The sequence below is a fragment of the Bufo gargarizans genome, chromosome 3, assembly GCF_014858855.1.
Source record: "Bufo gargarizans isolate SCDJY-AF-19 chromosome 3, ASM1485885v1, whole genome shotgun sequence".
Lineage (NCBI taxonomy): Eukaryota > Metazoa > Chordata > Amphibia > Anura > Bufonidae > Bufo > Bufo gargarizans.
Window position 1 is genome coordinate 232,256,001 of NC_058082.1, and position 24,106 is coordinate 232,280,106.

Sequence of the window (24,106 nt, forward strand, 5' to 3'; positions counted from 1 at the left end):
AAAGCCTGGGCCATACCAGCCAGTCTGGTATGGCCCAGCCAAGTGGGACTCGCAGACTCTTGCCTCCTCCCATTGCTAGCATGGTAGATGCTGGAGTTAACTGGTGAGTTGTCTGTGAGTTGGTCCTCACACTCCTGTAATTCACCCACTGGCCCCTGGTATTGCCCATACAGCTCAGGTAGGTGAGTGTTAGGACCTGAGCTACTTGAGAAACGTTGGCACGGTGCTCAGGCTCAGACAAGTCCTCCTAGTAGGACATGTTTGCTAATCTCTCAATTTTAACATCAGTTTGAGGGCTTAGGAAGATGGCAGAGTGCACCTGTCCTTGTTATTAGATTGTTCCCCCCCTCCCTCTAAATTGTGACAGACGTTACTATAGTGGAAACAAGCCACTATTAGGCCTCTTTGACACAAGCAAGCTTTCTGTCAGGGTGCAATGCGTGAAGCAAACGCCTAGCATCCGGACTAAATATTGTTCCTGCACAGGTTAAAAGGGGTATCCCAAGTGGACAACTCTTTAAGGGGCTATTCACACGACCGTATCCGTTTTTGAAGTCTACAAATTGCGGCTCCACAAAACATGTATACCAGCTGCATGCATTCCGAGTTTTTTCTTTCTGCAGGTCTCGCACTATGTAACAAATGCCTATTCTTGTCTGCAAAACGGACGAGAATAGGACATGTTCTATTATTTTATTTATTTTTTGCAGGGCTACAGAATGGACATACAAATGCGGACAATTTGTGGCCCCATTAAAATTAATGGTTCCACATCCGACCCGCAATATATTCGGATCAGATGTGGACCGAAAATACAACTGTGTGAATCGATGCTAAGGCTGGAATCACAAATGCAGTGTTTTGAACCAAACACAAGAGTATTGCCGCAAGAAACTGAAATACTTTAATTTGCACAAAAAGTGGTTGCTGCCACTGCTTCTGATCATCTGTTTCTCCAGGGGAAGCTGCCGACAAGGGCACATGAGGAGAAATGCAGTAGCACATTGCACTCATTCAGATGACATACTGTATAATATATGGTCCCACCGAGCAGTCATTGCCTACAGCCCTGTAGTGTGGATGTGTGCGTGGCCTTCTCAAACAGCTGATCAGCGTGGGTCCCGGGTGTCTGACCCCCATCAATCATATACTGATGACCTATAGCGAGAGTAGGTAATCAGTTGTTAAGTCTCGGAAAATCCCTTTAATACAGCATTAGGCCTCATGCACACGGCCGTTGTTTTGGTCCGCACCAAAATGGCGGCTCGGATGCAGCCCCATTCACTTCAATGGGGCCGCAAAAGATGCAGACAGCACTCCGTGTGCTGTCCGCATCCGTTGCTCCGTTCTGTGGCCCCCGCTAAACAAATATAACATGTCCTATTCTTGTCCACGCTTTGCGGACAAGAATAGGCATTTATATTGAAAATTGCGCAACGCGCACGGACGCCATCCGTGTTTTGACGGATCCGCGATTTTTTGGACCGCAAAACACACCACGGTCATGTGCACGAGGCCTTATTCATTGAAATCCCTCAATAAACTATTTTCCAGTTAACCAAAATAGACTTCAAGGATAAACTATTATGTACATGTGATTAATGGCTGTGATAACATGTGATTTTCATTCGCTTCAGTAAGATGACATACAATACTTGATTTATATACGGTAATTTATTGAAAAGAAGTGTAATTGTAAAAATACATTTTATCATTCAAAGTGAAATAATGTAGATTTCCATGAAGAGGTAGTTCAATCAAATTTAAATAGTGACTACTGTAGTTACGTGATCAAACCTATTATCTCTACTAACGATTATTATAAGGAAGGCCATGTGTCCCATAGGAATCATAGCAGTCGAGGTAAGGTAGACTGAGCCACTCCGGCTGGTAGCTTGTAGTGCTGTAGACAAAACACTCTATGGTGTTAGCAGCTGCTCTCCCCTCAGGTGAATCATCTTTACCTCCCCACTTCAATATTTCAATCCTCTTAATAGTGCGTTGGTACATGTCTGGACAGCCTTCAAATTCATCCAGGAATTGTAGCATCTGGTCATCAACCGAATATATCTCTCCAGCAATATGGTGGCCGGTTCCTGGAACATTCATGAGAAATGGTATATTGCCATTTTGAGCTATTACCAGTGGATACTTGTCAACTGTTCTTCCTGTGCCTTTAAATACTGCTTCTCCATTGTTTGGATCAGTCATCTGGTGATAGTTTGGTTGCCCCTTCTTAAGAGTTCCATATACAAAGATGTAATTCATTTTATCTCCTATATTGAAAATACGATAAAAACATTTTTCAAGTTAGATGAGTCTCCAAGTTTTTTTTTATTTTTCATACCGATTTAACAGATCTACAAATGCTAATTATTAAATACTCTGGGGGGTCATTTATTAAGACCAGAGTTGCAGCCCTGCACTGGATCGCTGAAGTTATGAAGAGTCGCCAGCCTCTACATAACTTCGGCGCATCCAGCTCCGCTTCTAAATGGAAGAAAGCTTTCTAGCTGGCTGATACTTAGACCATTTTCTACTCCTAAACCCGGTGTACAAAATGATTAATGAGACGGGCCTATCGGCCCATCCCCCTACCCTAATATAGGTGTAGTTCAGGTTAATAAATGACACCCTAAGTCTTCACTTTTGCTTTTCGAAAGCCAAGTCTGACTTCAGTCTTAAAGGGGTTGTCACATCTCATACATTGGGGGGAATATCCTTAGGATGTACCCCCAATATCTAATAGGTGCGGTTCCCAACTCTAGGACCACCCCTATCTTTAGAACGGTGCTTTTTCCGTCAGCCCCATAGAAGTGCACTTCCCATTGATTGCAAAAGGACTTCTGAAAATAACTGCGCAAATGGGCTCCATTCTAAAGATGGATGTGGGTCCCAGATGTGGGATCCACACCTATCAGATGTTGGGGGCATATCCTAGCGATATGCCCGCAATGTATGAGATAGGACAACCCCTTTAAGCATGTGCTCCTAGATGATCTATGGTTCTACTGAACCTAATGCACATCCTTAATAAAAACCAAAAGGAACTTGGATGTTACATCCTGAATACCTTGTATTGTACAGTTAGCCAGTCTTAATACAGCCATAACCCCTTAAGAACCCAAGCCGAGAATGCTCGTCCTAAATGGCTGGTACTTTGTGCACCAGGACAAGAAATCTTGTCCTGCGGTCCTTCTCTTCCCCCACATGCGGTGGCGCGGTCATATGGGAGGTTTGCGCTCACTGTCCTCATCCATCGGGTCCTCGCGCTGCGGTGGCGAGGACCCGATGGTTGCCATGGCACCCCCAAGCCAATCAAAATATCTCAGCAGACGCTCTTTGTCTTCAAAACATCTCTTTGTTAATTACATCAATGCAGATACATATTGAGGATGCGTATTGGCCCATCCAGCCTTCATCAGCTGATGAATCACATGAGCGCTAACCTGTCTGGTGAACACTGTGAAAAAAATAAAAACCGTGCCAAAAAATCCTTTTTTTGTCACCTTACATCACAAAAAGTGTAATACTAAATGATCAAAAAGTAGTATGTACCCCAAAATAGTACCAATCAAACAGTCATCAATATGGCTTTCAGAAAATGCAGACATTAAAACCAAAATAAATATAAAAAAAATAGACAAATTAGGTATTGCCGCATCCGTTACAATCTGCTCTATAAAAATATCACATGATTTACCCGGTCAGGTGAAAACCATAAAATAAAATAAAAAAATAATCAATTTGTTTGTCACCATACATCACAAAAAGTGCACTACCAAATGACCAAAAAGTAGTATGTACTCCAAAATAGTACCAATCAAACAGTCACCTCATGCCACAATCACTGAGCCCCTACATAAGATAATTGCCTGAAAACAGCCCCATGGGATGAATATTGAATTTAATGTAAGTGGTATTGATTAATGTAGATATGTCTTATCAGTATATGGCCAAGGATTTATGTATGGAGTTATTTTTAATATACTGTTTTTATTTTTATTGATAGGTGGAGGACGGACTGCATTGGATCTCCATCGTGCACGGGAATGTTGTGTCAGATTTTCATCTGGGAGCGACAAAATGGGTAACCTCCGATTAATCTAACAAAGGTTTGCTTTTGACTGTATACCCCAGGGGAAATCCGTAGCTGTCTTGTGATGACCGAGATACCAGCTCACTTTATAAACTTCCAATGTTAACTCTACATTATGCTTGAAAAAGACTACTATGTAGTCAAATGTTGCACTTTCTTTGGCTTTTTGGTAGATTTTTCTATGGACCCATTATGAATAAAGATCTTCTAATGGAGATGCTGCCATCAACTTTGATTTGAATACAATCCTGAGGAGAGGTCAACTCATCATCATTTCCTGGCTATCCCCTTTAAATGTGTGCTGGTATACAAATTATGTGCATTGTGCCCAGCAATTATACATGCAGCAGGCTGGACCCATTCAACTTGAATATGACATGTCATATTTTTTTGCGGTGCGGAATAACGGAAAGAAACACCACAGAAGCGCTCCATAGTGCTTCCCGTGTTCCGTTCCGTTACTCCGTTCCGCATCTCTGGAATTGCGGACCCATTCAAGTAAATGGGTCTGCATTCGTGATGCGGGGTGCACACGGCCGGCGGCCATGGATTGCCGACCCGTGTGCATGAGGCCTAAGGTTAGAGCTACATGATGACATTTGTTGCGTGACTATTTGTCACAGTAATGTCACGCAACATTTTTTGTAATAATAGTCTATGGTGTTGAACTGTGACATGTGATATCTAGCGACTGCGGCACTACAGTTGCACAAAAATCCATCCGAGTTTGTGTTGTGCAACACGTCGCAGTGTAGTTGTGCCGTTTTGTCGCGTGACTTATTGTCTTTTTTTTTTTTATTCTTTATTTCTATTTCGCAAAGGAAACAAAATCATGGCATGTTGAGTCACATACAACAAAAAATAGTAGTCGGGCCTATGCCGACTGTCATCCTTAAGCATAATCCAACAATGCACAAACAATTACAGCACATAAGACAGTGTTTGATATGCAGCCTATTGTGACACTAACGCACCGTGACACATCTGATATGTACCATATAGAATAAAAAAAAGGAGAAACAAAGGGCCAAAGAAGACATGGCCTCAGCATAAAAATAAAGAAAAATTCAATGAACAACAACATGAATGGGGGGGGGGGGGGGGGGGGAGAGACACAGGACAAAGACACCAGGGAGGCATTAAGGGACAAAGGGTTAAGGTAGCAGGGGGGGATGAGAGAAGTGTACAGGAGTGTCCAAACGAGACTCTCAAGCCAGCAGATTCCGATACTCCGAAGAGTCCTGAAAGGTGAACCAAGGGGACCACGTAGCAACAAAAGCTCTGTTACCACCGTGCAAAGATGCCGTGAGTTCCTCCATTCTCCGTATCTCTTCAACCCTCTGGATCCACATTCCCATGGAGGGAGGAGAGGCAGACTTCCACCTCGCAGGGACACAAGACCTAGCTGCTATAACCAGGTGACGTAGACAGGACCGCTGAAACAGGATCAACGGCAAATCCGAGAGAAAGAGCAAGAAAAACTCTGGTGTGTTAGGAATTGAAAAGGGAAAAATGGAGGCCAGGGTCTCATGAACAGAGTCCCAGAAAGGTTTGATTTTGTCACATTGCCAGAAGATATGTAGGAGGGAGCCCTGTTGGGAGTCACATCGCCAGCATAGAGGAGATGCCGACGGGAACATCCTCTGGAGACGGGTCGGGACATAGTACCATCTTGACAGCACTTTGTAACTGGCCTCCTGATATCTACTGGCAACGGAAGATTTATGGGCAAATCGGAAAATCCTAAGCCACTGGTCGGAGGAGATATCCATCTGCAAGTCCCGGGCCCATTTGGCTGAGTAAGAGGGGAGATAGTCCGAACCCGGCGTTACCAATGCCTTGTATAATTCTGAAAGCGAGTGCCGATAAAGGCCGGAGCCAATACACGTCTTTTGAAAAGGAGTGAGTGCCCTGTCAGACCCCTGAGAGGAAGGGATTGAGGAAAGGAAGTGATGGAGCTGTCTCGATCTCCAGGGACCTAGAGGGCAGGGATCCGTCAGTCCTAATAGCTCTGAGTAAGTAAGCCACCTACCAGATGTTCTAAAGAATGGTGCCTGACACTTACCACTCGATCTCCACCGAGCAAACGGGCCCCCTGAGCTACCCGCCGGGAAGTCCGGGTGTCCCAGGACAGGGAACATTGGGGAGGGCGTGGGGGAGATTGTAGGGATCTGTTGGTATTTACGGAATTGAGCCAGGGTAGGGCCTATGAGAGGATGAGAGGAGAGGTCACTAGGGACCTTCCTGTCTGTCCATGGCAGAAGGGCCAAAGGAGTCCGGGATGTGAATTGCTCAATGGAAATCCACTGTTTGAACTGGGTATGTCGGGACCAATCTACCACGCGTTACGTGACTTATTGTCATGCAACAAATGTCGTTGTGTAGCTGAACACTTATTTTGGTCAGACAAAAAAAATAAAAAATCCAGAACACTATCTGCCAAAGTAACAAATAATTGCTCAATTGTGTAAAAAAGGAAATGTAAAATCCAATTGTCCAGCCTGCATCCAAACACGTGAATATATAGGAAGAGGATATAGTTTTTTGATGATGTTAGAGGTCATTTGGAAAGGCTTTTTCCTTTTGTACCTTGGACAAGAAAGAGCTAACTTATAGCTGCCATGGTTAGCAGCCATGGAACTGAAATTCAGGCTTAATTTTATTTTGACAGTCCAGGAGTTAAAGGCTACATAACATTAATTACAACATCATCAAGACTGGTGTCACGGCCATGGTCATGGTCGTGACTCCTGAACCGCATGCTGTTGCCTGTGGTTTGTTATTGGGTGTTCAACCACAGGTGAGGGCCGCTAGTGTGCTGCCTCACTTGTGGTTGCCGCGGGCAACAAGTTATTTTGTATTGTCGCAGTAGAGCAGCCTCAGCTGGTGCTAGGCAGCTTGCGGCAATGTTCATGCGGTTGCACCTAGCAACCTCTCAGTTAGGTGTGTGTGTATGTTATGCACTTTGTATGTCTGGTGTGCACTAGGTGTTATGTTAGGTGTGCACTGTTACTCTTCCCTTCACTGTGGCTGCCCGTGGCAACGTTTGGTATGGTGTACATGTGGTGGCAGTGTCTCGGCCTTCTGGCTGACTCCCAGGACATGGTTGCCACCCATGTCGTTGCCTGCGGTAACAGCTGCAGTGTGATCTTCTTTTGGACACTTCCCCTTTAAGTGGTTTCACTCCCTGGTTAGTGTTGGAAGGGTTAATTCCCTCTCCTGTGTGTGTCTGTGTGGGTGTGGCCACTTTGGGCTATAAAGCCTCTTTGGAGATCAGAAGCTGAGGGGTTCTTCAGCCATGCTTTGCTGGAGACACCCTCCTGGTAATTCCATCTGCCAGTGGGGGCCACCCTTGTGGTCATACTGTCACGGCTGAGGATGGGGAAAACCCTCAGCCGTGCGATGACAGAAGATGGTACTCACGACTTGGCCAGAACCACAGAATTAGGGAGCAGGTCACCTCTTATTGCTTCCCTAATCTGACCCGAGGTTCCAGAGCATGAGTCCTCCTACCTTCAAGGTCGGCTAATGTCGCTAGGAGTTAGGGTCAGATTAGGGAAGCAATAGGAGGTGACCTGCTCCCTAATTCTGTGGTTCTGGCCAAGTCGTGACTACCATCTTCTGTCATCGCACAGCTGAGGGTTTTCCCCATCCTCAGCCGTGACAACTGGTGGATCTATCCCTGCGCTGGTGTGAGATGCGCCTGATTTGTTAAGAGGCAGAAGCCTACAGACCAGCGTAAAGTTCAGCTATAACTTCCGCCACTTTCTGGTGAAAGTTATAGTAAATGCGGCGGCGATGCAAAGCCATACCCCTTTTCTCGGCACTTCAGAAAAGCGCAGAGTACCTCAAAAAGTCGCAAATTATGGTCAGGGCCGTCTTTAATATTGATTGGACCCTGGGCAAAAATTTACTTGGGCCCCCTGGATCCCGCCTTCCCACACCTTAGCATGCAATCACGCCCTCCACCACAACACACACACACAAAATCCACACATCTGGTAGAGTCCAGTGAATGACTGTAAATACTTCCAGTTCTGAAGACTCCAGCGGCTCAGGATCAGTGCTCTGGGCTGGAAGTGGACCAGGGCTCGGCTCACCCTAGTGTTACAGTGCACCCCAGCACCCCACAGTATGCAGTATAGCACCCTATAGTATACAGCACCACACAGTATGCAGTTTAGCACCCCACACTATACAGTACCCCACAGTATATAGTAGAGCAGTATAGCAGCCCACAGTATACAGAACCTCACGGTATACAACACCTCACTGTATACAGCCCCCCACACTATACAGTACAGAAGTATAGCACCCCCCCCCCCACTATACAGCCCACCCCCACACTATACAGGCCCCCCCCCACACTATACAGCCCCCCCCCACATTATACAGGCCCCCCACAGTATACAGCCCACCACACAGTATACAGCCCACCACACAGTATACAGGCCGCCACCCCCCCCCCCCCCACAGTATACAGCCCACCACACAATATACAGCCCATTACACAATATATAGCCCACCACACAATATACAGCCCACCACACAATATACAGCCCACCACACAGTATACAGCACCCCACTATACAGTAGTTTACAGTATATTAACATAACAGCCCCTGTCACCTTTTTCTGATGTAATCTTTACACAAAAAAGCTCCACAGTTAACTTCTGCAACACTCAGTAGGACCTGTGATGACCTCATAGCCATGTGACCAGTAATTGCTAGGTTACTGGTCACATGGTAATGATGTCATTAAGGTCCTAGAGCAAAACTCATTAAGGTCCTAGAATTAAGATCATTAACACAGTACGATAATGATGCCTGTGTAGCCAACAGCCTGACACCCGGGGCAGTAGCTAGCAGGGCTCGAGGCAGCTGCCTTGGGCCCCCCAGGAGCAACTGGGCCCAGGGCAGCTGCCCCTTTTGCCCCTTGGTAAAGACGGCCCTGATTATGGTGCACAGCTGCTGTGCGCCTTAATTTGCAACATTTTTATGCCACAATTGTGGCGTATAGGGCTTGATAAATGTCCCCTATTGTGTTTGATGGAGCATCCTAACAGAAATCTCCATATGAAGTGATACCACCATAAACTACTAAGCTATGTGCAGCATAGTGGCTAGCACTGGTGTTGTGCAATGCTGGGGTCCTAGGTACAAATCCGACCAAGGATTTGTGGAGTTTGTATGTTCTCCCCGTGTTTGCGGGGGTTTTTCTCTGGGTACTCCGGTTTCCTTCCACACTCCAAAGACATACTGATAGGGACCTTCGATTGTGAGCCCCATTGGGGACAGCTTGAAGCCAATGTCTGTAAAGCGCTACGGGACAGGACTTTCTTTTCCGTCCTGGATAACAGAAACCAGACATATTTGTCATGCTTGCCCATAGACCTCTATTATAACAGATACAAAAGGAATGTCTCTAAAGGTTTCCGTTTTGAATTCAGTCTTTTAATTCCGTTATTTTCCGTTATAATGGAAAGCAAAATGGGATTGCGAACGCTGATGTGAATTCCCCCTTAGCTATAGCCATTCATATAGGTATTCTTAGTCAATGGCTACTGAATAAAAGCCAGGAATATAATTTTCTTTTCATTACAACAATTTCCTTCAAATCTTGCAGTCACGAGGTCCATTATTCTAATAACAAAGAGCTGTGTCTCGTCTTTTATTATAGGAATTATTACCTTTATAGCCATGTTTTCAGTAACCAGCGAGGCTGCTTTAGGAAGAAACCTGCCCTAGAAGGAACTACAGAGGGGTCAAAGGTGAGTACTAAAACATGCAATTAATTCTCGTAAGAGGATTAGGGCACTCATGTTCACTCTGAATCAGAAAAATGAATTGTGAATAAAATGGTTCGAATCTAAGAGTTTAGATGTCAAGACTAATAAATTTGAAATGGATGAAGCAAGCTCTTAGAAAATTAAGTGAGAGAAGGCACAAAAAAGGCATTGCATCCGAGAATGTACTGATGAACATTAATGTGTCCAATTAAGAAACATAAAAGCCCGGTGACATCACATACAACTGTCTCACTGTAGTACACCCATTGTGCTTTACAGCCAGGACAGACCCTACAGAAGAGGGAGGCAAAGTTATATACGTTACAGAACAGCTTCACAATCACTGGTCACACTACCAATCTCCAGGTATCCACCAACAGAGGCAGATTGGCCATAGCGCTTACAGGGAAATTTCCCGGTGGGCCGATACCCAGGGGGACGCCTGAGCCCTCCTCACCGCCGGCCAGTGGAAGTTTATGGGGATGTATTTTGTGCTGCTGGCAGTATTTTGTGATGGACTGTGGTATTTGACTCTGTTGGGGTGATATAATATGCCACAATATGGTATTGTTGGCCCTGCCTTCCATCAATTTGGACCCAACTGCAAAACAGGGCCACTTTTAGTGTTTTTTCCAGGGCAACTTTAAGTTCCCAGTCAGTCCCTGTCCACCAACTCGTACCAATTACCTGTAGTAGAGGAAATGAGACGGACTCAATAGAAAGTCTATGGACCTATCTCAATTCTATGTCCTGCAACAAAGAGAGCGCAGCATGCAAGTGCTTCTCTTTCCTCCTTCTAGCGATCGGTGGGGGTATTAACATTCAGACCCACACCAATCAAAACTTTTGATAGGTCACTATGACAAATCAAAAGTTCTATGAAAGCTCAGTGACCCTTTAACATATATATATTTTTTTATTTTAGCAATTTATGCTACAATAGCTCTAGTGGGATCGGACGAAACCATCCTTTAATGCATCGATGAGCTTTGGGCACCCATGATGCTGTCACCAGTTGTCCTTCTTTGGATCACTTCTGTTTGGTACTAATCACTGCATACTGATAACACAGTCTTCTGGGGTAGGCTTTACACTACTTTAGCTGACACTTTGCATTGAGATTGATTATTCTAGACTGGTGTGAAGTCTGACAAGCTAGTATGTTGGCCTGTTTTGACACATTGACAGTTGCTGAGCAGTTCAATTTGCCCATCATATAGGTATATGACTGTAAACAATACTTTATGAATTTATTAGAAAAGTGCTACCAAACCATGTAGCATGATCCATTAAAGGGCTTGTTCAAGATTACCAAAAACTTGGGCACAGGCAGGGTTCAGAATGGAAGGAATGCCATATGGTTTTTAAAGGGCCGATTTTGTTGGAATGGTTTTCTGAAGACATGTCACATTTAAAGAGACCCTGAGGTATCCCTACAGTGGAAATCCCCAAGAAGTGACATTTTGGAAACTACACCGCTCAAGGAATTTATCGATGGCTGTAGTCAGTTCTTTGACCCCAGCCATTTCAAAGAATTGCAATAACTTGGCTGCGAGAAAATGTTAAATTTTATTTCTTCCCTTAAAATGTTGCTTTAGCCCCAGATTTTTCATTTTAACAAATGGTAATATGAAAAATATTTTTTTTCTGAGTACAACAATACCCTCTATGTGGTCATAAACTGCTGTTTGGGCACACCGCAGGGTTCAGACAAGAAAGAGAGCCATGAGCATTTGGGGCTTAGTTTGGCAATTTATACAGCACTGGCTGAGAACTGCAGATAATAAAGAACACATACTATACCTGCGTAAAGCAGCCTTAGTAAATGCATTATATTAGGTTTAGGAATTTCATTGTTAAAGGGGTTCTGCACTTTCAATTAACTGATGATCTATCCTCTGGATAGATCATCAGCATCTGATCGGCGGGGGTCCGACACCCGGGACCCCCGCTGATCAGCTGTTTGAGAAGGCAGCGGCGCTCCAGCAGCGCCGCGGCCTTCTCACTGTTTACCGCCAGGCCGCCCGCTCAAGTGAACAGAGCTTAGCCGCGCCCACTCTAGTTGATACAAGTCGTGACGTCAGTGGGCGGGCGGCCCGGCGGTAAACAGTGAGAAGGCCGCGGCACTGCTGGAGCGCCGCTGCCTTCTCAAACAGCTGATCGGCGGGGGTCCCGGGTGTCGGACCCCCGCCGATCAGAAGCTGATGATCTATCCAGAGGATAGATCATCAGTTAATTGAAAGTGCAGAACCCCTTTAAAGGGGCTATCCCATGATTAATGCAAAAATGAAAATCAGAGATCTTATGGTACATAACAATCTCTTTCTAACAGGGTTCTTTACACGCTCCGGGTTCATCCAATCGCCACACGGGAAGAGCATTACAGGAAGCGTGTGCTTCCGGTATTACACGCTTTGATGCCCTGTTCAGGTTTGACCATGGCATCTGAGAGGTTAAATGTCTGCGATCGCCATTACCACCCATCACAGACATTAGCCACGGGTGCCTGCTGTATGAAGCATTCTGCTCCGTTCTGGAGCAGATGCCATCTTTAAAGACCCAACATATGACACACATATCGGGAAGGGGTTAAGCATATGTACAAGTACACAGGAGTATCCCCAATAGCACCCTGTGCTAAGCCATACCCCGGGTCATGCTCCAAGCCACAACCCAAATAATCATTTAATAATTAAAGGGAACTTGTCACCGGGATTTTGGGTATAGAGCTGAGGACATGGGTTGCTAGATGGCCGCTAGCACATCCGCAATACCCAGTCCCTATAGCTCTGTGTGCTTTTATTGTGTAGAAACCCCCCGATTTGATATATATGCAAATTAAGGTCCATTCACACGTCCGCAAATTTCGTTCCGGAACGGTATGGCGGACCCATTCATTTCTATGGGGCAGCACGATGTGCTGCCCAGATCCGGAAATGCGGATATGCACTTCCAGGTCCGCAATTCCGATCCCGAAAAAAATAGAACATGTTCTATTCTTGTCCGCAATTGCGGACAAGAAAAGGCATTTTCTATGAGAATGCCGGCGATGTGCAGTCCGCAAAATGCGGAACGCACATCGCCGACGTCCATGTTTTGCGGATCCGTGGATCCGCAAAACACACACGGACGTGTGAATAGATCCTTAACCTGGGATGAGTCAGAGCTTGAAAATATGACTCTTCTCTGGTCACACAAGTAAGATATGACTCTTTTATGTTAATTAGCATATGTATCAAATCAGTTTTTTTTACACAATAAAAGCACACAGAGCTATGGGGACTGGATATTGCGGATGTGCTAGTGGCCATCTAGCAACCCATGTCCTCAGCTCTATACCCAAAATCCCGGTGAGAAGGTTACATGTTCATTTAATCACAATTTTATTTTTGTCATAATCGCTGAGCCCTACTTTGACACAAAGTTGCATAAAAGTGTCTGTGTGTAGAAAGTGCTATTTTGAAAAAGTGCCAGATGTCTACTTTCAGAAACTATACTTTAATTTTATTATCCGGGGCATAACTATGATTCAGATGGTGCCATAGCACCATAAAGATGGCCCCCACAATCTAGTATAAGAAAATGAAAACAGCAGCATTAGGCGTCCTGCACATGAACGCAAAGCACGAACACCGACCGTGGGTCAGCCGCAGCGGATCGTGGACCCATTCACTTTAATGGGTCCGTGATCCGCCCATTCTGCAAAAAGATAGCACATGTTCTATCTTTTTGCGGAATGGAAGTACGGGACGAAACCCCACGGAAGCACTCCACAGTGCTTCCATAGGGTTCCGTCCGTGCTTCTGTTCCGCATCTCTGGATTTGTGGACCTATTGAAGTGAATGGGTCTGCAGCTGTGAAACAAAATGCCCACGGAACGGCGCCTGTGTGTTGCAGATCCGCAAATGCTATCCGCAATACGGCAACGGGCAGCACATGTTCGTGTGCAGGAGGCTTAGGAAGCAGTATTTATAATAGCACCATATATCATAAAGCCCATGTTATAGCAAAACACCATCATATTGTAATTGCCCACAAAAAATACAATGGTTCCCAGAGGAAATGCTATGGATATAGTTACACCCTTGTCCATAATGACCAGGTGCCGTACATGTATAGTGCTTGGTCTTGAATCCGGACTGTGCTTGCTGTTGGGCTTTAATCCGAGCATTGTACATGTACGGTGTGGGATTAAAGCTCCTGCTACTGCTGAGGATCTCAAGGAGGACACAAGCGGTTTATTTGCTCGGTACATAAAGCTCAATGCCATTTCCTGTGTGCACCCAGTGACCATGCGATTGTTGGGTGTCTCAGGCAGAGTAGAGCTGCTCCGTGTACAATGTCCCCAAAGGGGGCTGTTTTACCCTGCTTAGTCTTCATGCACATGTCTGAGCACTATGTTTAGCGTGTATATATATATATATATATATATATATATACAGTTGCAAGAAAAAGTATTTGAACCCTTTGGAATGATATGGATTTCTGCACAAATTGGTCATAAAATGTGATCTGATCTTCATCTAAGTCACAACAATAGACAATCACAGTCTGCTTAAACAAATAACACACAGGGCCGTCTTTACCAAGGGGCAAAAGGGGGCAGCTGCCCTGAGCCCAGTTGCTCCTGGGGGGCCCAAGGCAGCTGCCTCTTGAGCCCTGCTAGCTACTGCCCCTGGTGTCAGGCTGTCGGCTACACAGGCATCATGATCGTACTGTGTTAATGATCTTAATTCTAGGACCTTAATGAGTTTTGCTCTAGGACCTTAATGACATCATTACCATGTGACCAGTAACCTAGCAATTACTGGTCACATGGCTATGAGGTCATCACAGGTCCTACTGAGTGTTGCAGAAGTTAACTGTGGAGCTTTTTTGTGTAAAGATTACATCAGAAAAAGGTGACAGGGGCTGTTATGTTAATATACTGTAAACTACTGTATAGTGGGGTGCTGTATACTGTGTGGTGGGCTGTATATTGTGTTGGTGGGCTATATATTGTGTAATGGGCTGTATATTGTGTGGTGGGCTGTATACTGTGGGGGGGGGGGGGGGTGGCGGCCTGTATACTGTGTGGTGGGCTGTATACTATGTGGTGGGCTGTATACTGTGGGGGGCCTGTATAATGTGGGGGGGGGGTGTGCTATACTGCTGTACTGTATAGTGTGGGGGGCTGTATACAGTGAAGTGTTGTATACCGTGAGGTTCTGTATACTGTGGGCTGCTATACTGCTCTACTATATACTGTGGGGTACTGTATAGTGTGGGGTGCTAAAATGCATACTGTGTGGTGCTGTATACTATAGGGTGCTATACTGCATACTGTGGGGTGCTGGGGTGCACTGTAACACTAGGGTGAGCCGAGCCCTGGTCTCCTTCCTGCAGAGCGGTGCCCACTTCCAGCCCAGAGCACTGATCCTGAGCCGCTGGAGTCTTCAGAACTGGAAGTATTTACAGTCATTCACTGGACTCTACCAGATGTGTGGATTTTTTGTGTGTGTGTTGTGGTGGAGGGCGTGATTGCATGCTAAGGTGTGGAAAGGCGGGATCCAGGGGGCCCAAGTAAATTTTTGCCCAAGGTCCAATCAATATTAAAGACGGCCCTGATAACACACAAAGAATTAAATGTTACCATGTTTTTTTGAACACGCAATATAAACATTCACAGTGCAGGTGGAAAAAGTATGTGAACGCTTGGATTTAATAACTGTTTGAACCTCCTTTGGCAGCAATAACTTCAACCAAACGTTTCCTGTAGTTGCAGATCAGACATGCACAACAGTCAGGAGTAATTCTGGACCATTCCTCTTTACAGAACTGTTTCAGTTCAGCAATATTCTTGGGATGTCTGGTGTGAATCGCTTTCTTGAGGTCATGCCACAGCATCTCAATCGGGTTGAGGGCAGGACTCTGACTGGGCCACTCCAGAAGGCGTATTTTCTTCTGTTCTCGATTTACTTCTATGCTTTGGGTCATTGTCCTGTTGCAACACCCATCTTCTGTTGAGCTTCAGCTGGTGGACAGATGGCCTTAAGTTCTCCTGCAAAATGTCTTGATAAACTTAGGAATTAATTTTTCCTTCGATGATAGCAATCTGTCTAGGCCCTGATGCAGCAAAGCAGCCCCAAACCATGATGTCCCCACCACCATACTTCACAGTTGGGATGAGGTTTGGATGTTGGTGTGCTGTGCCTCTTTTTCTCCAGACATAGTGTTGTGTGTTTCTTTTAAACAACTCAACTTTGGTTTCATCTGTCCACAGAATATTTTGCCAGTACTGCTCTGGAACATCCAGGTGCTCTTGTGCAAACTGTAAACGTGCAGCAATGTTTTTTTGGGACAGCAGTGGCTTCCTCTGTGGTATCCTCCCATGAAATCCATTCTTGTGTAGTGTTTTACGTATCGTAGATTCGCTAACAGGGATGTTAGCATATGCAGGAGACTTTTGTAAGTCTTTAGCTGACACTCTAGGATTCTTCTTCACCTCATTGAGCAGTCTGCGCTGTGCTTTTGCAGTCATCTTTACAGGACGGCCACTCCTAGGGAGAGTAGCAGCAGTGCTGAACTTTCTCCATTTATAGACAATTTGTCTTACCGTGGACTGATGAACAGACAAGGCTTTTGGAGATACTTTTATAACCCTTTCCAGCTTTATGCAAGTCAACAATTCTTAACCGTAGGTCTTCTGAGAGATCTTTTGTGAGAGGCATCATTCACATCAGGCAATGCTTCTTGTGAAATGCAAACCCAGAACTGGTGTGTGGTTTTTATAGGGCAGGGCAGCTGTAACCAACACCTCCAATCTCATATCATTGATTGGACTCCAGTTGGCTGACACCTCACTTCAATTACCTCTTGGAGATGTCATTAGTCTAGGGGTTCACATACTTTTTCCACCTGCACTGTGAATGTTCACATGGTGTGTTCAATAAAAACATGGTAACATTTAATTATTTTTGTGTTATTAGTTTAAGCAGACTGTAATTGTCTATTGTTGTGACTTAGATGAAGATCAGATCACATGACCAATTTGTGCATATCATTCCAAAGGGTTCACATACTTTTTCTTGCAACTGTATATATATATATTTTTTTTTTTCGTATTTTGGTGCCTCACAACATGGAATTAACATGGATTGTTTGAGTATTTGCATCATTAAATCTACAGAACATGCAAGCACACAACTAATAAGACAAAATAACAGAAAAAAGTCAATGTGCATAACTATTCACCTCCCTAACGTCAATACTTTGTAGAACCACCTTTTGTGGCAATCACAGCTCCAAGTCGCTTTGGATAAGTCTCAATGAGCTTGCCACATCTTACCACTGGGATTTTTGCCCATTCCGCCTTGCAAAACTGCTCCAGCTCCTTCAAGTTGGATGGTTTGCGCTTGTGAACAGCATTCTTTAAGTCTGACCACAGATTTTCTATTGGATTGAGATCTGAGCTTTGACTAGGCCATTCCAACACATTTACATGTTTCCTCTTAAACCACTTAAATGTTGCTTCAGCAGTGTGTTTGTGGTCATTGTCCTGCTGGAAGGTGAACCTCCGTCCTAGCCTCAAATCACGCACAGAGTGGTACTGGTTTTGCTCAAGAATATCCCTGTATTTAGCACCATCCATCTGTCCCTCAACTCTGACCAGTTTCCCAGTCCCAGCTGCTGAAAAACATTCCCACAGCATGATGCTGCCACCAGCATGTGATGTGTTTTGCACCAGTGTTTTCTTTGGCCGAAAAGTTCAATTTTATACTCATCAGACCAGAGCACCTTCCTCCGTACATTTTGGGAGTCTCCCACATGCCTTTTCGCAAACTCACAATGAGTTTGCGAAAAGGCATGTGGGAGACTCCCAAAATGTATGGAGGAAGGTGCTCTGGTCTGATGAGAATAAAAGTAATGGCTTTCTTCTGGCCATTCTGCCATAAAGCCCAAATCTATGGAGCGTACGGCTTATTGTCGTCCTATGTACAGATACTCCAGTCTCTGCTGTGGAACTCTGCAACTCCTACAGGGTTACCTTAGGTCTCTGTGCTGCCTCTCTGATTAATGCCCTCCTTGCCCGGTCCGTGAGTTTTGGTGGGCGGCCGTCTCTTGGCAGGTTTGCTGTTGTGCTATGTTCTTTCCATTTGGTTATGATAGATTTAATGGTGCTCCTGGGGATCATCAAAGATTTGGATTTTTTTTAATAACCTAACCCTGACTTGTGCTTATCAACAACATTGTCTTTTACTTGTTTGGAGAGTTCCTTGGTCTTCATGGCAGTCTTTGGTTTGTGATGCCTCTTGCTTAGGTGTTGCAGCCTTTGGGCCTTTCAAAAAAGGTGTGTATATGTAATGACAGATAATGTGACACTTAGATTGCACACAGGTGGACATCAATTCACTAATTATGTGACTTCTGAAGGTAATTGGTTGCACCAGAGCTTTTTATGGGCTTCCTAACAAAAGGGGTGAATACATAAGCACATGACAATTTTCTGTTTTCTATTTCTAAACAATAGTTTTATTTAACAAAGTTAAAGGGGGTACTCCTGCGCTGCCACTACTGTGCGGCGTGCACAGGAAAGGGGAAGCCAGAGGACGGAGCGAACTATCTCAAATAGAAAAAAGAAGGAAAAAAGGACTTGGGATTGTTACACGCATCATACTAACAATATTCACCGGGAACTTGGAGGCAACTGACAGCATATCATTGCAGGTGAGAACACTGCACATATAGCTTGCATTTAATATGATTGTTTTATCAGTATGCATCTATTGTAGTGTCCAAGGGTAGTGTCTCTTCTTACAGTGCGGGATCCATTTAATCCTACATTCCCTAATAGTTTTATTTATATATTTTTCTTATTTCACTTCACCGACTATTGTGTTCTGATCCATCACATAAAATTCAGATTAACAAAACATTGAGCTTCTGGCTGTAATATAACAAAACACGAAAAAAGTCAAGGGGGGTGAATACTTTTGCGAGGCACTGTATACTCGCCTATTTTATTTCCTACAGCTTACAGCATTGCGGCTCTAGTCCTCCCCGTTGGGCTGTTCTTGGCTGCAGCATTTACGTCTCTGTATACCCGACATGACAACTGCAGCCAGTCACTGGCCTCAGCAGTCGTGCCATATACTGAGAGTGATAGGCAGCATACCAGCACATCACAGCGGCAGCAGTGGGAAGAATCAGAGTAGCAGTGCTGGAAGCGGCAGGGGGTGAAACAGGTGATCGTAAGTTATTTTATTATTATTTATGACAAATTCCATCTTGACTGATTTTGATAACTTAGCCTCTTTAACCCTTTCAGGCCCGGAGTTTTTTTTTTTTTGTGTTTTCGTTTTGTGCTCCCTGCCTTCCCAGAGCCATAACTTTTTTTTTGTCTGTTCACATAGCCATATATGGGCTTGTTTTTTGCGGTACAAGTTCCAAATGGGGTAAAATTTTGAAAAAAAAAAAAAAGCAATTCCACCAGTTTTTATTTATGATGTACGATAAAACTAACTGGTTATTTTTATTCTACAGGTCAGTACGATAGAGATAGTGAAAATTTTTAAAGTGGGAAAAAGAATCTGTTTTATTTTTTGGGTCGTCATATTTTGACCCCTATAGCTTTTTTGTAATTATGTCTACGGAGCTGTATGGAGACAAATTTTTTGCAGGGTGATCTGAACTTTTCATTGATACCATTCTGGGGTGTGTATGACTTTTTGATCACTTTTTATAAATTTTTTTGTAGAAAATGAAGTGACCAAAAACGCTGAATCGGCCATTTGGATGCTTTTTTACGTTTGGCTCTTTGACATATGGGGAATATAATTTAGTATTTTTAAACTATGGGAGTTTTTGCACATCGCACCCATGATGTGTATTTTTTATTTTTTCGTTTTTATTTTTATTTTAGGAAAAGGGGGGGTGATGTGAATGTTTTTATTTATTTATTTTTACACTTTTTGATAGTTCTATAGAAATATAACAATCATTAGATTGCTATTATCATAGACTACAATGCACTTGCATTTGAATCTATAATGATTTTACTAGTTTCCTATGGAGCCCTATTACAGGCAAGGGCTCCAAAGGAAATACTATGCAGCAGCCTCCTGACATTCACAAAGACGGGGGCTGCTGCACACATGCTCCAGCTCCTCTGATCACCAAACGGGGGAGCCAGAGCACCACCGGAAGCATGCGCTTCCGGTGTTTCACGCGCTCAGATGCAGTGGTCAGGATTGACCACGGCATCTGAGGGGTTAAATGTCCCCAATCCGAATTACTGCCGGTTGCGGACATTAGCCGTGGGTGTCTGCTTTAAGAAGCAGGTGGCCACCCGCGGCTATGGCGCCCACAGCGCTCAGGAGCGGGCACCATTTTTAAAGACCCCGCCAGCATTAAAAATGGTGCCCGCTCATGAGTGCATTGGGCTCCATAGTCCCTGGGTTTCTGCGGTTTTACACAATATTCATGAGTGATTGGCAATAATGCCGACTGCAGAAATTTAGACTCTCAGATGCCATGGTCAATTGTGACCATGGCATCTGAGGCAGCTTTCCCATGGAGTGCAGTGCTGAGATCGATGAAGCTATTTCTTGGTGGTGACAGGCCGGAACCTGTAGGAGGTTACCAGGCCTATCAAAGGTATATTCTAATGTGGCAACACTGCATTGGAATATACTGAATTTCCTATCAACTAATGTATTAGATGACGTTACTGTATAGGAAATTCAACCTGATGATTGCACAGAGGTCCTGAACCACCGGGCCGCGGATCATCTTGTACTGGTCCACGTAGAGCCCCTGAGTTGAATGGCAGGGACAGGAATTATTGGCTCTTGTGACCCACCATTTAGCCTCATAGGCCTGAGGCCTATGAGGCAGTGGTAAGGTGCAGAATGGTCGAGATGACATTATCGCAGGTGGCGTGATTACATCATCATGCCACCAGAGACCTGGCTCAGGAGGTCGCAATTACATTAGTGACCATCTGTACTGTAACACAGACAGCCAGAGCAGCAGGTTGGGAGAAGCCTGCATAGCAGACAGCTGGAGGCAGGTATTTTGTTCCTTTTTTGGGGGGGTTTGTGATCACTACTGGGCACACAACGGGGAGGGGTTGGTGCATTATTTACTGGGCAGCACAATATTGATTTCAATATGCTGGGTCTCTCTAAAGAGACCCAGGGTATGGAAGCTGCAATTCTTATTTAGGCCAACATAAGAAATAAGCAATTCACATATTATCATGCTCCTGTATGTAGTGTGGTAATATTGAAGGAAAAAAAAAGTTTGTTTTGTAGCCTCAAAAACAGGCTACAAAAGCATTAAAAAAACAAAAATAAATAAAAATAAAATACATAAAAATTTAAATTGCCCCCCTTTTCGGAGAATAAAAAAATAAATGCATAAATAACAAACACATAAACATCCTGGGCCTCACCACATCCGAAAACACCCCTAGCTATTAAAATATAAAAATATGTTTCCAATACGGTGGATGGCATAACGGAACAATGGGTCAAAATGTTTCACCATATTTTCATTTCTTCTCTTACCCCCAAAAAATGTAATAAAATGTGATCAAAAAGTCACACACACTTCAAAATGGTATCAATAAAAACTACAGATCATCCCACAAAAAATTATCCTCCACACAGCTCCCTAGGTATAACCATAAAAAAGTTATGGGGTCGGAATATGTTGATATAAAAAAAATGTTTTTTTTCAAAGTTTTAATCTATCTTTACACTATTTACACATAAAAAACCTATACATATGTGGTACCGTTGTAATCGTATTGACCCAGAGAATGAAGAGCACTGGTCAGTTTTGCCGCAATGGGAATGCTGTAGGGACAAAACGGTGGAGGAATTGCATTTTTCTTCTAATTCCACCCCATTTGGAATGACATATTAAATGGTGGCATTAGAAAGTACAACTTGTCCCCGAAAAAATAAGCCCTTATATGGATAAGTGAATGGAAAAATAAAAAAGTTAAGGCTCAAGGAAGATAAGGAAGAAAAATGAAAACGCAAAAAAAAAAAAAAAACTCTAGTATCCAAGGGGTTAAATGTAACATATAGATTTGCATTATTACATTCACAATATTGACCCTGAAAGTGCTTGTCTGGTTCATCTCTGTATATTAGAGGCCATCTTTTATATTATTATATTATTTAATGCAGTTGGGATTTAATAAATTTCTATATTTTAGATAATTTTTGCGCTATTTTGTAAGAGAAAACGACTGAAGTGCATAGATATGGATCGTTCACACAAAGGACCCTAATTGTCGCTGTTTGACCTCCACAAAGTGGGGAGGCATGCTGTATTCCTCAGGGTGTATCTACATCTGTCAGCCTGCAGCTTCTCACATATGCCTCTCAGCAGTAGGTAATGGGATTAGCTGTGGTGTGAGGTAACCATTGCGGGGACTGCTCCACAGTATGACGTTACTTTCTTACTGCACCAGGTTTAGGGGATATTCCATTACTACACACAGCTTGTTACCCGTCTCAAGCTGGGCTCAAGTCTCCTCAAGCAGTGCCGGCTTCCTCCCTCAGCCTGGCAGCGACTCAGCACCATGTGACAAGACGAGGCCGCGCTCCCTTCCCTGCTGGTGATGTGGTTTGGCTGGAGCGCCCTGGCACACAGCTAGGCGTGTGCCAAGGAGACAGGTCTCCTGAGGTGTGCGCTGTCACCATGATACAGGAACACTGTACTAATGTATGCATATCCTGAATATGGTCACCTCACCATCCCTGATAGCAGGAGAAAATTTGAGGTAGACTCAATGATTTAGCCCTCATGCACACAGCCGTTGTTTTGGTCCGCATCCGAGACTCAGTTTTGGCGGCTCGGATGCGGCCCTATTCACTTCAATGGGATCGCAAAAGATGCGGACAGCACTCCGTGTGCTTTCCGCATCCGTTGCTCCGTTCCGTGGCTCCGCAAAAAAAATATAACATGTCCTATTCTTGTCCGCGCTTTGCAGACAAGAATAGGCAGTTATATTAAAGGCTGTCCGTGCCGTTCTGCAAATTTCGGAACGCACACGGACGCCATCCGTGTTTTGCGGATCCTCAATTTACGGACCACAAAACACACAACGGTTGTGTGCATATAGCCGTATACTGAGAGTAGGGATGCCCTTGAATTGACATGCTAGGACTGTAGTGAGCCTGGTAGCAGGCTAAGGGTCCATTCACACGTCCGCAATTTCGTTCCGCATTTTGTGGAACGGAATTGCGGACCCATTCATTTCTATGGGGCAGCACGATGTGCTGCCCAGGTCTGGAATTGCGGATGCGCACTTCCGGGTCCGCAATTCCGATCCCTTTAAAAGTAGAACATGTCCTATTCTTGTCCGCAATTTTGGACAATAGGCATTTTCTATTAAGTGCTGGCAATATGCGGTCCGCAAAATGCAGAACGCACATCGCTGATGTACATGTTTTGCGGACCGCAAAACACACACGTCCGTGTGAATGGACCCTAACTGTATTGTAAACCGTACCAGGAGCCATCTCTATGTACCAGGGACACAATCATAGTGCCCTATGCTGATGAAACCCTACATCACAGGAAGGGGGGCGATGATAGTCATGGAGTCTGGACAGACGCTGCTGGAAGCCCCCACAGGTGTCCAGTCCCCGGTTTAGCTCTATTCAATTGGGCTAAACGGTGAACGGGTCTGCGGCATTCCAAGTCAGAACTGGCAGCTGATTTGGCCTCTACCGTGAACATACCCTAAGGCCCCTTTCACACAAGCGAGCGTGAACGCATAGCATCCGCACTGAATCGTGACCCATTCATTTCGATGGGTCTGGGCACATGAGCGGTGATTTTCATGCATCAGTTCTGCGTTGTGTGAGAATCGCAGCATGTTCTATAGCGTTTTTCACACAGCCCTGGCCCCATAGAAGTGAATGGGACTTCAGTGAAAAATGCATTGCGTCCGGGTGCAGTGTGCGTTTTTCAATGATGGCTGCTAGGAGATGTTGTTTGTAAACCTTCAGCTTTTTTCACAGTTGGGAACAAAGCATCAAAACTGATTGCACATGCGCAGAAAAAACTGAAACGCTGAATGCAATCGCAGACAAAACTGACTGAACTTGGTTGAGAAATAGTGCAAGTTTCACTGAACGCACCCTGACACAATCCGTATTGTTCGTGTGAAAGAGGTTTTTTGTGCATTGTACTTTTGTGGTATTGGTAGCGGT

The 24,106-nt window shown here is 44.5% G+C and overlaps 1 protein-coding gene across 2 annotated transcripts in view; it reads right to left on the minus strand.

Moving 5' to 3' along the window:
• Positions 1-1,654: 1,654 nt before the first annotated feature.
• The window catches only part of GGACT (gamma-glutamylamine cyclotransferase), a 31,730-nt gene continuing 9,278 nt past the window's right edge, over positions 1,655-24,106 (minus strand). For both annotated transcript variants that reach the window (XM_044287260.1, XM_044287261.1), the window contains exon 2: positions 1,655-2,276. In XM_044287260.1, coding sequence (XP_044143195.1) covers positions 1,810-2,268 — 459 coding nt within the window. In that variant the 5' untranslated portion in view covers positions 2,269-2,276 and the 3' untranslated portion in view covers positions 1,655-1,809. The remainder of the gene's footprint in view (positions 2,277-24,106) is intronic.